Source organism: Mercurialis annua, linkage group LG3 (genome assembly GCF_937616625.2).
Source record: "Mercurialis annua linkage group LG3, ddMerAnnu1.2, whole genome shotgun sequence".
In the NCBI taxonomy this organism is placed as follows: domain Eukaryota; kingdom Viridiplantae; phylum Streptophyta; class Magnoliopsida; order Malpighiales; family Euphorbiaceae; genus Mercurialis; species Mercurialis annua.
The window spans coordinates 66,621,892-66,635,021 of record NC_065572.1 but is presented as its reverse complement, the minus strand read 5'-3'; the positions used below and the strand labels follow the sequence as shown (position 1 = coordinate 66,635,021).

Below are 13,130 nucleotides of genomic sequence, written 5' to 3'. Positions count from 1 at the left end.
AAATAAATCACATCAAAAAGATATTGCTTTTGTGAATTGGCATCTATAAATTGGAGGCTATTAAATCAGGTTAGAAGCGAACAGTCAAAGGAAATTGACATACTCTACAGTCAAAGGAAATTGACATACTCCTAGTTTTTTATGTCTACGACTTGTATGGCAACATATTGAAAAGACTGCAAATGGTAAATTTGTAATGCTCAATGAATATGGAAAGTATATATTTAGCCTAGTGAATGAATAAAACAGAGAAATCTTCAGATAACCAATTTTACAATTAAAAACAAATAAAAGAAGCAAATTCTATGGTCAGAATTTACCATAATTAATCCATGACATCAAAGCAATTCGAGAACATGGTCAGTTTTCTGAAAACAGATGTGCAATTGGACCAAGAGGATGCAGCACGACTAAAGTGTGATGTTCTAGCCATTTTCTTACGAAGAATATGTCAAATAAATATATGAATGTAGTTAAACTTCTTCTCATTTTCTCAGTACTCACAAGAGCAAGGTACGCAACAAAACATGTTTTATACAATGTGGACCGTATGGGAATTATATATTTATAAGGAATACTAAAGTCATCAAATCGAATATTGAATGAGGCTAAAATGTATAGTACTGCTTACTGGTTTTGCAATTCTTCTAGAATGCATTCATTAATTTTCAAATCTTGCCCCGGATATGTTGTCAGTATTTGCATGTAACGCTCGATTTGTAGCTTATTGCATAGCAAACAAGTGCAAGTATTCCAAAATTGGTTAGTAAACATAAATACTTTTACCTGTGTTAGTCATTAAAACGTGGCCAAACTCTTTCGTAATCATTTCTGCTTTTGCAACAATTGCCATGATATCAACCATTTCCTTTTACTCCAAATGTTAATATCATCACTCAGTACTCCATATCCCACCGCCAAACCCGTGCAGAAACCTTCCATCTTAAGTTCTTAACCACACGGGTACCTCAATTTATAATCAGCCAAAAATTGTCTGCATCCATAGGGCAGCCTGAAACAATTCATTACTGGGTTAGTACTCAACTCCTAAAAAACCCACCGGAGAATTCAAAAGTGGTATATTTAGGTGAATCGCCGCTGCAGTGAAGAAAGATCTAAATGTAAGTTGCAACGCCCACATTTCTCATTTTTATCCTTGACTAAATCAAAACATTAGTTTTCGCGAAATTACAAACTCTTACGTTTATGGAAGTATTAAACAATCATCTTCATATATATATACCTCCGCCCCCTTATCTATTTCATTTGCGACCATGATCGTTACCCATGGATCACATAGATGTAACAGCCGACACATACTCTGTAGTAGCATCGTCATCCTAGTAAAATTAGATCACTGTAAAATGTGAACGAAGTGTCAATTTCTTCAATAATCATTTCTACTATCTATATAGTCGGGTGTTGAGGACTGGGAATCTAACTAATCCTTAAGCAAATCTCTTAGGATAGGCCACTAACTAAATTTTTGATGATGGAAACTTGGCTTAATTAAAATTAGCATTAGTCGGTGAGTGTTATGAGATGAACAAAAATTAAATAGCAGAGTCACATAATAAGTTTCAATTGCGCACATAGCCTAATCATGTAAATGACAGGTAGTTGGGAATGCTATTTTTTGGTGAATCAAACCATAAAATAAAACTCACAATTTCTTTAAAGCCCCAAGTGAGGACAATCAACTTGGAAATGGTGGATGCACCAACATACAAGCATAGAAAACTAGCAACTCCTCAAATATTAATTTAAGAAATGCACATCCAAAGGTCATAGCTAAGGATTTCATAAGGTAAGATTTGCTTCTTTCTATGTTAGAAATAGGATATGCTCTCTGATCAATGATTGAGAACAGACTTGTTGCTTGAACATAATGATCCAGCAGGTTGTAGCTTTATTTCTTAGAATGATCCATGTCGAAATCTAATCACAAACTATAGCATGCACGTGCGTTTCAATTTCTGGTCATCACCACACAAATTGTCCAATGTTGTACCTTTTACAAGAGAAACTTATGAAAAACCAATCATAAAGAAAGCATATAAAACCGTTTTAGTTTGGGTGGGAATTGTACCAAATATCTGCAAGGAAACTAGAGTGTGAAATCACAATAGAAGTGAGCAAGCATTCAAACAACTTCCGAATATTAAATTAGTCCTTGTAGGGGATAAGTGGGCAGGAATACCTGCAGTTTTAAGAAAATTCGTAGACTGTGGCAAAATAAAGGTTTAAAGAGGTTTTAGATGACAATGTTAGTAATTATCAGTGTTTTTCTGGGTGCAGGTTTCAATGAAACACTAGAAGAATGGATGCACAAAGAACTGCAGCAAAAGGCATATCTAAATAGATAATCCAGCTAATTCTAGATCCATTTGTGCTAGATATAATAGTCTATCACCTACAATTGGCTGCCTGGCAGGTGCACATTCCAAACGGCGTGCTCTAATTTACCTGTAAGTAAAAGCATATCTTCTGCTTCTTTTACTCGTCATTTTTTCATCTTCCGTTATTTTAATACAGATTAAGAAGTTTCTTCACTGTTTTCAGGGACTGTTCTCCAACATGAGTGAGGTTAACAATGACCAAAGACTCAATATTATAAGTAAACTACCAGATGAAATACTTCAGACCATACTAGATAAACTACCAGTAATTGATGCAGTGAGTACTGGATTCTTGTCGCGTAGATGGAGAGACTTATGGAAGTACATTTCTGTAGTTGAATTTGATCCATCTTGGGTACAGTTGACAGGAAAAGATATCATTTCATCTCTTAATCAGTTTATCTGCCTTCATAAGGGTCAGAAAATTCAAAGATTCTCTGTAAGATTCACATATCAACCTGAAATGTCGGCTACTGTTGATTCATGGGTCCTCTTTGCAATTAATAAGCATGTTGAAGACCTAGATCTTGACTTTGATGTGACTGATAACAACATCATAGAGAATACTGCATATGCTCCTTGCCATAAGTTACTTCCTAATGTTTTCAACAACAGATCAATAGTTAGACTGGTACTGAGCTTTTGTGATCTGGAGCTGCCAATGTCAATCCAACTTCAATCTCTCAAAGTGCTGCAGTTGCATCGGATTGAACTGCCACAAGATGCAATCCAAATGCTTACGTCAAATGCTCCAATCCTCGAACAACTGTTCTTGAGTGATTGCAACAGGACGAAGGATCTACAAATTCATGTTGCACCAAACCCACATTTTAGTGATTTGGTGATCGTTGAAAACTTCTTTCCAGTCAACCATACAACAAAAATGTATATCAAGGCTCCAACTGCCTTTCAAGTGGCATTTATGGGTTCCATGCCAAGGTCGAAGTACATCATAGAGGAAGTACAGGAATGTGATGAGGCACATTTCAGTCTTCAGGGAATGTTTAGCGCCTGCGGAAAGTATGGACTGAATATCTTGGTTGATGACTCAAGTGCTCTCAGATATGAATATGTGCTCCTAGAACTTCTTATAAGGTTTCGCAGCTCGGACACTTTTCACATGTGCAACTGGTGCATCCAGGTATTTTATTCATACTAATATAAAATCCTTGCAACTAACCAAATCTACAGCTTCCAATGCATCGTCTTTGGGTGGTTCTAAAAGGGGCAACCCTATGTTGAACTAGAGGCCCAAAGGCAGGTTTTCTGAAATTTATCCTAGATCCAAGATTTGCATAGACCATAGCATTATGAGATACGGTTAGATGACCAGTACCTCCAACTCTTCAACAAAGAAACTAAAATTGCTTCAATCTATTCTACCTCCTCTAACATGCAATTACATAATGCAGCTACTTTCTCTGCGAGAATTTAGGAATTTAAGCAGATTTACATTCGATTGCACGATTCTGGAAATAACCAGTACTTTCTGGAAATGGGAGCTGCCAGGAATTATTTACATGCTAAAGTCATGTAATAAAATTGAAGAGTTGATTATACTAATAATTCCCAACGAAGATAGCATACAGGTGTGAAATGCATTATGACTCTTGTTTCGCAGTTTCCTTTCTCGATATTTTTGTCATTCTAGTATATTAAAGCTAATTGATTGTGCTCCTTAAATTGTCAGATTCCTGAAGATTATCTGTTCCAATATGATTTTGATGAAAAACAGCTCCTGGATGTTCAAGATTTAGGACACGAATTGGAAAATTTGAGGACAGTGCGTTTCAAAAATGTCCATGGGGATTATCAAACATGGGAAGACAACGATTTCAGTGTAGAAAGGTTCTTCGACGGGGCCTTGCTGGGAATACCGGTTTCAGAACTTTTACGAGATCATGCAGTGGAACTAGAGAGCATTATATTTTCATCAGCCGAGCAAGAGATAGAAATTTTCTTTGAAGAACAAGGAACAGATGAAGATGACGATGAATTTAACAATGACGTTGACGACAAAGTATATTATCCCAATAGAAAGCCGCCCGTCTATTATATTAGGAGGATGAAGTAGAAGAAGATCAAACATCCATTACTGTTCTAGTTGACGTTATTCAAACATCACGGGAGTAATCAGGAGAAGGTTTGCAGTTAAAATTTCGGTTATTATCGTTGTTCTAATAGTTGCAATTTGTGTTTTTATTTTCAAATATCATGTCGTCGGAACAATGTTTTTTTGATGTTATGTGTTTTCATTTGCATTCTACATGCTCCTAAAGACATAGCTTTCCCTTGGATGCTAAATAAAGAATAAATTTGGAGCTTTTAATAATTTTTATGTCAATTGTCTTTCCTACAGGTGCAATACAATTACAAATTCCTTCAATTCTTTTCCTCAGCTCTACTATTATTTTGAATACTCAGAAAAGATTTTCAACTAATTATGATAAAAATTAACAAAGTTAAAATCACACATACCCTAGAAATTTAAGCAAATTAAAGCACAGATTAGAAAAAAAATAGTTAAAAATTAAAATTAAATAGTGATTAATTACAAATCTTACATTGGAGAAGAGATAATTGCCATTGTTGAGCCGCTAGTTGAAAATCAAATGATTTTCCGATTTGAATTTGATCTTCAGGAGAGAAGTAATCAAAGCAAAATGGAGGGAATTGGCATTGGCGCGGGATATTGTAGGACTGTACCGACGTCGTTTATCATTTACTGTGACGTTTTCTTATTTACAAAATGAATATATAATACTAAAAGCTCATTTTTAATTTTTTATTTTGATTTTATTGTTAACTTTAGGTTTATATATTTTTCTGTTTTGTTTAGGGTTAATCTCATCAAATAGCACCACCTTTAGCGTTTTTTTCAATTTAAGCCCAATCTTTAAACGTTTCATCCACTAACCCAATCTTTCCAAACTTTTCATTTTATAGCCCAGAATGGATTTTACGCTTTGTTTTTTTGTTAAAATGACGTCGTTTTTTGTCGTACGGACGACCAAAACGACATTGTTTTAGACATTTATACTAATATATGACACAAAATGAAAGTATGTGCTATTAGTTTGAGACATTTTAAAGGTTGTGCTTAAGTTGAAAAAAAAAACGTTAAAGATTGTGCTATCTGGTGACATTAACCCTTTTGTTTATCAGATATAGAACTACTTTAAGTTAGTTGTTAGCAGAAGTTAGTTAATACGAGTTTTTAATTTAATTTTTAAACCAGTCAAACAACGGGCTGTGGAGAGCCGGGAGCAGTATTTCAAAATCAGACCAGACCGGCCAGTTTGACAGATTAAACCGGGAACCGGTCACCTGTTCAGTTTTTTAAGCGTAAATAAAATCAGAAATTCGGTCCAACTGGATTGGACTGGATTAAACTGGCATTAACCGTTTAGAACCGGCAGACTGGATAGAATCAGAAATATGGTCTAACCAAATAAGATCGGATTGAACCGGCAGAACCATAATCGGATCAAACCGGACGGTTCAATCATAAATATATTTTTATAATATTGTAGACACTTATTTTTCGAACAGATAAAAAGTGATAAAGGGCTGAAGCGTTTAATGATGATTTCCAGATAATTTCCGGGTGACGAGCTATCGATTCGTTTGTTTGAATTCAAGCAGGCGTGATCTCCGAACAGCTGCAAATTTGAGGGTTGAGACGTAAGCTGTGAATGCCTATAAAAATTCAAAAAAAATTGTAGTATAAGTTTAGAATTGGACTGATTGCAACATTTTAGAAATTTATGTGTCAATTTACAAGTTTGACGGACTAAAATTGACCATACCCAAACCCATGAAGTCCTAAAAGCCTTTTTTAACACTTTCGAACACCTAAAATAGCTTTTAACCCTACTTTACTCGGTAAATACGAATTTAAATCAAATAAACAGTAGTTTAGCCTAATACTAATTGTAATCCATCTCATCACTTCACACTATTTCACCATTCTTGTATATCTAAATCTTTAACTAATAGAATTCTAATCTATCTTAGATTCTAGGAAGCCTAACCCTAATTTCACCTGTATAATTGTATAAATAGGATCCCTATACAGTCTAGATAAAAGTCGGACTGGTAAATAATTAAACACTAGAAAAAACACACCAAACCCTAGAATCTATTGGTTGGTTGAATCCTATACATCATACACACACAAACACCCATCACTTTAACAAGTTAAGATGATTCAATCATTCAACAACGCCATGCAATGCATTAATCCGAAATTGGATTCCACATTTGGATCACTAGAAACGAGCTAAGGACTCATAACAGTATTATAAGGACCCTCAATAATTTTTATCACTTTACATGTCATATTAATTAGAACTGTTAATTTGATATGTCTATAATGCATGTTTCGGTGTTTATGTCTATAATGAACATACACGGCCATAATTGCTATTTTTAATATATTTGCCATGATTGTCATGCAAAGCTGGTTAGAAACATGTATTGGGTTGTTTTAAACATCATAAATTTTGATAAATATTTTTAATTATTAATTGAGTTTTATAATGGTAAATTTTCAATATTTAAATTAAACAGGTTGTTTGTGTTTCATGTTAATTATAATCATATTTAATTTATATAAAAGTAAAAGGCCTAACTACAAAGACAAAAATTATTGACTAACAATAATACTAATAAGTTAGCAATTTTATTTCAAAAAAAAAAACAAAAAAGTTAGCAATTTTGATATATACTTGTAATTAATAGTCAATAAATTGATTTATTGTGGAAGTCAAACATTCCATATCAGTTAGAATCAAATATTTAAAATTTCATTTGAAGACTCACATATTAAAATTTTAAAATGATAAGTTAAAAAAATTAAATTACATACCTAAATAAAATTTTACTAATTAAATAATACTTCTTCAATCCGGTTAGATCTTATTTTTAGACAAATATAAATTAAAGTTATTTTTTTATATAATTTTGATTAACTCGGTTCGACAGGCGGTTGAACTGATCGAACCGCTTGAACCATAAACCGATAGCTATTACCAAATTGGTGTATAAAATACTACTCCGGAGTTGAACCCCGACCTAGCCATCACACTTAAGTGCCCAAGTGCATATATTTTTTAGTTTTAATCTTCATGTTCGATGCTCTTTAATTACTTGTGCATATATTTTTTTCACTAAGTTAGTAAAAAAAAACTAGGCCTGATTATTTAAAAAAACTCCACCTTAATTTTTTTTTCATTTATACCCTGACCTTGTAAAAAAGTCGTTTGTACCCAATTTTGGGTTTTTAGGTTTCATCTCTACCCAATACAAAAATATAATTGATAATTTAATGAATTAAAAGATGAAAAAATTAAAAACAATTAAATAAAAGGGTTAATTACATATAAAATCACCACCTTTACACGAATCTTCAAAAATAACACCACCTTTAAAACGTGTCAATTCAGGGCATCACCTTTCATTTCTTTTCAAAAACAACACGGGCACGTTTTTTGATAAAATTTTGCTGACTTGCACACCCAATGAGAGTGCCACGTGTCACGCCACGTCAGCAAAAATGCCACTAAAAATGCGCCCGTGTTATTTTTGAAAAGAAATGAAAGGTGGTGCCCTGAATTGCCACGTTTTAAAGATCGTGTTATTTTTGCAATTTCGTGTAAAGGTGGTGATTTTATATGTAATTAACCCTAAATAAAAGGTTATATCATACGTCTAATTAGTATATAAATATAAATTGAAGGATTATCTTAAACTTTTTTCCAAGTGAAAAGAAGCAATTTTAGTACTTTTGGGTAGAGATGAAATCTAAAAACCCAAAATTGGGTACAAATAATTTTTTTTACAAGGTTAGAGTATAAACGAAAAAAACATTAAGGTGAGATTTTTTTAAGTAATTAAGCCAAAAAACTATTTACTTTTAGTAGCTTTTGATATATATTGTGAATATTTTAAAAAGAAAACTTGAATTTGTAAATAATTCTTTAAAAAATAAAATGTAAAATGAAAAGTATATTTTTATAATTAAATAAAAAACATATAAAATGTAACTTTTCTTAATATTTATTACTCAAATCATATTTATATCTAATTTAAGCGAGCTTAGGTTGGAAATGTTTTATGTTTATATTAAAATTTCTCAAATTCACACGTAAAAAACATATTTAAAGTAAATTCTAACCAAATTTAACTCAAAGACTTTTTATATGATTATTATATATCTCACCTATTTTCTATATTTACAATTTATTAAAAATTTATATAATTTATTTAATAATAAATGGATTAATAACATGTATTCATAAAAAAATAAATAATTAAAGGGCACATAATATATATTAAAAAAATGTTTAAATCTTATCAAGGGAGCAGGATATGAACAGATCAGTCAGCCCAATAATAATATATCTCCAGTAGAGAAACACTACATATATAATTTATGGATGATAAAAAAGTTAAATGTAAAATGCTACATAATTTATAAGTAGTTAATGAAAGGTTTATCACACAATTCATAGTGAACCTAAATTAGGTTAAAAGAAACAAATTTCAAACCTGTATGCTATTACGACACTCGAAATTTCGGTTCGATTTAAATTCGGTTAGTTAGTTTTGGCAATTAATTTTTCTGCCATAACTATCATAATCAAAAAAAACAAGATGACAAGTTTTAGAGGTTTTTGGGAGATCAAGCAAGAGTTCATGAAGTTTGGTCAACATAAGGGAGCTAGGGTTACCCCAACATGATATAGCCATAGTCTCTAGTTTTGGTGCTCTTTTCAGCAAACTCTTCACCACATAAATCTCTTCCCATCTGCTTCCCTCAAAATGTCTGATTTCAATACTCTTCACATTTGATAAATCACTTGAAGATACTGAATATGATCTCCCTGAATCTTCATCATCTTCAGGACCCAAACTAACCCCCTGAAATTCATCATTACACATTAATGAATGGTTTATCAAATTTTACATTTTGACTTTGAAAATATTTTTGGAATTGGCTTAATTCCTTAAAAAAAACCCCACCTTGCATTTCTTTTTCGTTTATACCTGACCTTGTAAAAACACCGATTGTACCCAATTTTGAGTTTTTATGTTTCATCTCTACCCAAAAACATTAAATTGTACTCTTTTTATTTGAAAAAGAGTTTAAAACAATCCTTCATTTTTAACTTATATACTAATTAGATATTAATGTTATTAATAGTACAAAAGTACCATCTTCTTCAAAAAAATTAAAAATAATAATATTTTTTTTTATTTTTTTTTTAAATATTTCCGAATTTTTTTAATTTTTTTAAAAAATATCTCCGACAAAAAAAATTAAAAATAATAATAATTTTTTTAATTTTTTTTTTATTTTATAAAATTTAAAAAATTAATTAATTATTTGGATGTATTTGATTATTTTTTAAGTTTAAGGATTTATTTGTATTTTTAAAAATAGAAAAAAGTATGTTTTAAACTCTTTTCCAAATGAAAAGAGTACAATTTAATGCTTTTGGGTAGGGATGAAACATAAAAACCCAAAATTGGGTACAAATGGTGTTTTTACAAGGTCAGAGTATAAACGAAGAAAAAGTGTAAGGTGAGGGTTTTTTAAGAAATTAAGCCTTTGGAATTTTATGTTTATAAATGCTATAGAAAAAGTGTAATATACCTAAACGGATTTAGTTTTTTTTTAGTCAAAATTTTAAAATTTAAGTCCAACTTTGAACTTAGACTAAATTTATAAAGTTCTAAAATTTTGTATTTTTTTTGTTTTGGTATATTTATTTTCGTGTAACATAAATTAAATATAATATAAAAAAAATGTTAAGGTGCAAACTTGACTTAACAACCAAAACAAAATAAATTAAAATTAGGCGAACAAATTAAAAATAATAATTATTTATATAACCTCAAGATCAATTATCCACGTTTTGCTTTTCGAAAATTTTCTTAATTTTTCAACTTTAGACGTTTCAGTTTTGGTGTAATAGTATCTTTACCTGAATAAACTCGATAGTTTTAAGATGAGGAGAGTTCTCAAATATATTTTGCAGCGCCTTATTATTGTACTCCACCGACGCCGTATCGATTGTTAGTCCAGCTAAATTATTAAAGATAGGCAGCTGACTAATGAGCCTTTGATCATAATTCAGAACCTGAAAATAAAATCAATCCAGTTAATAAACAAAAATCTTCCTTTTTATTATATAATTTCTCCGGAAACAAATCTCGTACCAATTAGATTTTATGTCACGCTTTAATAAAAATTCTGGCGCAAGTGAAAGTAAAATATATAATTTTACAAGATCTTATTTTTGAGGTTACCGAACTAAAAAAGTTTAGAACAGTTACCAAATTATAAAATAATTATCGAACGCAGCAAGCGAATGTCCACATCATAATGAAATTTTTGGATGATTTTATTTCATCTGAAATATCTGGGTGACTTTCCGATGCTACGAAATTCATAGTTTGGTAATCTCAATTAGGTACCGTATTACAAACAAGGCGACGTACCCGAAGACTAAATAGAAAGGCGACGTACCCGAAGGGTCTGAGAAGATAACCTCAAGTCTCTGACATTTGAAAGTCCTGTAAGCAAATTAGTGAGGCGGCTGCAATAAATGTCCGATGCATCCCACTGAACAGCCGTAATATGAACCTCGACTATAGAAGAAGCATCGTAAAAGTTATAATCATTAACAAATTCGCCTCTGTACGTAAAACTTTTAAGACCTTTTCCAAAAATAAAAACCTGACAGCCATCAGGATCACCCACAATCCTGTCACTGATTTTCTTATTGATTATCACATGATCATTTATCGACAAGCTCGAGAGTTTCGGGCCACAAATCGAAACAGATTTCAGATTCTTCCAGTCACACTTATCAACAAACAAATACTCCAGCAATGGACTAGAAAACAGTGACTGGATTGCTCGTTCATCAAGGAATTTGACACGCTGAAGAGTCAGGCTCTTGAGATTTGATAATTTGACAGAAGAAGGAAGGGCAAGGTCATAATCCATGGATAATCTGAACTCTGTCAATGATTGACACGTAAACAAACACGCCGGCAATTTAATTGGCGATACAATATGAAACAAATCGAGCGATAATTTCTCAATTTTACGGTTTGCTATAGCGGAAATCCACGAATAAACCCGATAGGAATCATCGTCGACTAAACAGGTCAGAGTGAATGATCTTAAGCAGGATAAGTTATGAAGAAGAAGTACCCTTTCAACAGAATTCATCATATTTCTGTTCAAAAGTCGAACTGCAAAACTGAGATCAGAACTGAATGTCCATAAATCCTGCCATTTTTTGGACACTAAGCTTGTTTGAACAGCAAGATTTGTCGGAAGGAGTGATATGATGTGGTGAAGAATTGAGTCTGGTAAGTCGTCTATACTGGTGCTGATTCTATCCATGGAGTTGTGATTTAGCTTAATTCTTGGTCGGGTTTGTCATTCATGTTCCTTTTGATTTCTCATCAGTTGTCGCATATTGCAGAAACAATGAAAAAGCTATAAGAATTGATGGGTTTATGTGTTTCTGTATTTTGTTTCAGAAGTGGTTGAGTTTTTTCTAGACTCTTATATTCCAAGTATGATAGCTCCAATCCAACTATTTCTGAGAGAAAATCGGTGTAGGAAGAAGCTAGGTTGGACGGAAACCTTATGTGTATAAGGAGTTTTCCTGTTTTGGAAACTCTCAACCGAAACTTTTCGGGCTCGTTTCCGTAAATACTAAAAGTTGGAAACTCGTTTCCTAACAAGAAACATGTTTAATGATTATTCGAAACCCTAGCCGCCTTCTCTTCTCTTTTCTCTCTAATAAACCCTAGCCGCCTAAAGCTTTTTTTTATTTTTTTTCGGCAGCCGTCAATGGCTTAATTTTTCTATTGACGGTAGCCACCCCTTTTGTTTATGCTATTTTAATTTCATAGAATATAATAAATAGGCAATTCTTTTTCATTTTTCTGACGGATTAAAATTTATCACGAAGCGCAATTCAATTATCAAGAAGCGACGATAGATTGAAGATCTCTTAGTAGTAAAATGGATTCGTCTATGAGCTATATTAGTTTTATTTATTTTGTATTGTTTGTCTTTTTTATGAATGTTTTATTTTGTACTTTTTTTATGAAAGGTATGTTGTCCTTTCTCTGTGAAAGGTTTGTTGTCTCCTTTTTAGAAGGAGTTGTTGTCTCTTTTTTAGAAGGAGTTATATCAAGTGTTGATTGAATCGGATGCTGTGAGTTTGCGGGTGTTTGGAGAAGTTTGAACGCAGAGTGATTGAAGACTGCACTTAATTCGCAAAACAGTTAGTAATTTATTTTTATTTTCGTAAGTAAGGTCTGCGAATCAGGCAGCATGTTGTCTGTTCCATGTCAGGTTATCAGGTTTAATTTTCAAATTATCCTGAGTTTTTTATAAATGTAACTGTTTCATATTCAATTTAATGAGATCCGATGAATTTAAAAAAAAAACAAGAAACATGTTTCCTATAAAAAAAATATATTCTTAAATAGTTAAAAACCCTTAAAAATGTTAACTATAAATAAAAGGTCTAATCGATTACCCATAGACTTTATGGTTATTGAATTTATTATATGTTTTATAATTATGAAATTTATTTATTTATTTATTTATATATATATATATATATATATATATATATAAATAATTTTATAACTTTTAATATTATAAATAGGGTTAATTCTTAAAAAAATCAC

The 13,130-nt window shown here is 31.8% G+C and overlaps 2 protein-coding genes across 2 annotated transcripts; one reads left to right on the top strand and one right to left on the bottom strand.

Annotated features, from left to right (window-relative positions):
- Positions 1–2,304: 2,304 nt before the first annotated feature.
- LOC126675408 (F-box/LRR-repeat protein At3g03360-like) lies at positions 2,305–4,748 on the top strand. Its single transcript, XM_056105273.1, has 3 exons — positions 2,305–2,468; positions 2,563–3,988; positions 4,090–4,748. The coding sequence occupies exon 2, from the start codon at positions 2,578–2,580 to the stop codon at positions 3,556–3,558; it is 981 nt and encodes a 326-aa protein (XP_055961248.1). The 5' UTR covers positions 2,305–2,468; positions 2,563–2,577; the 3' UTR covers positions 3,559–3,988; positions 4,090–4,748.
- A 4,214-nt stretch (positions 4,749–8,962) lies between these two features.
- LOC126675409 (F-box/FBD/LRR-repeat protein At5g56420-like) lies at positions 8,963–12,014 on the bottom strand. Its single transcript, XM_050370047.1, has 3 exons — positions 10,936–12,014; positions 10,391–10,546; positions 8,963–9,323 (listed from the first exon to the last, which is right to left on the bottom strand). The coding sequence occupies exons 1-3, from the start codon at positions 11,821–11,823 to the stop codon at positions 9,003–9,005; spliced, it is 1,365 nt and encodes a 454-aa protein (XP_050226004.1). The 5' UTR covers positions 11,824–12,014; the 3' UTR covers positions 8,963–9,002.
- Positions 12,015–13,130: the final 1,116 nt, after the last annotated feature.

Coding starts and splice junctions, on each gene's coding strand:
- LOC126675408 (XM_056105273.1), top strand. CDS start 2,578: ATGAGTGAGGTTAACAATGACCAAAGACTCAATATTATAAGTAAACTA.
- LOC126675409 (XM_050370047.1), bottom strand. CDS start 11,823: ATGGATAGAATCAGCACCAGTATAGACGACTTACCAGACTCAATTCTT. Junction 10,547..10,935: donor TATCTTCTCAGACCCTTCGG/GTACGTCGCCTT, acceptor TTTTATTTTCAG/GTTCTGAATTATGATCAAAG. Junction 9,324..10,390: donor AAACTATCGAGTTTATTCAG/GTAAAGATACTA, acceptor GATGAATTTCAG/GGGGTTAGTTTGGGTCCTGA.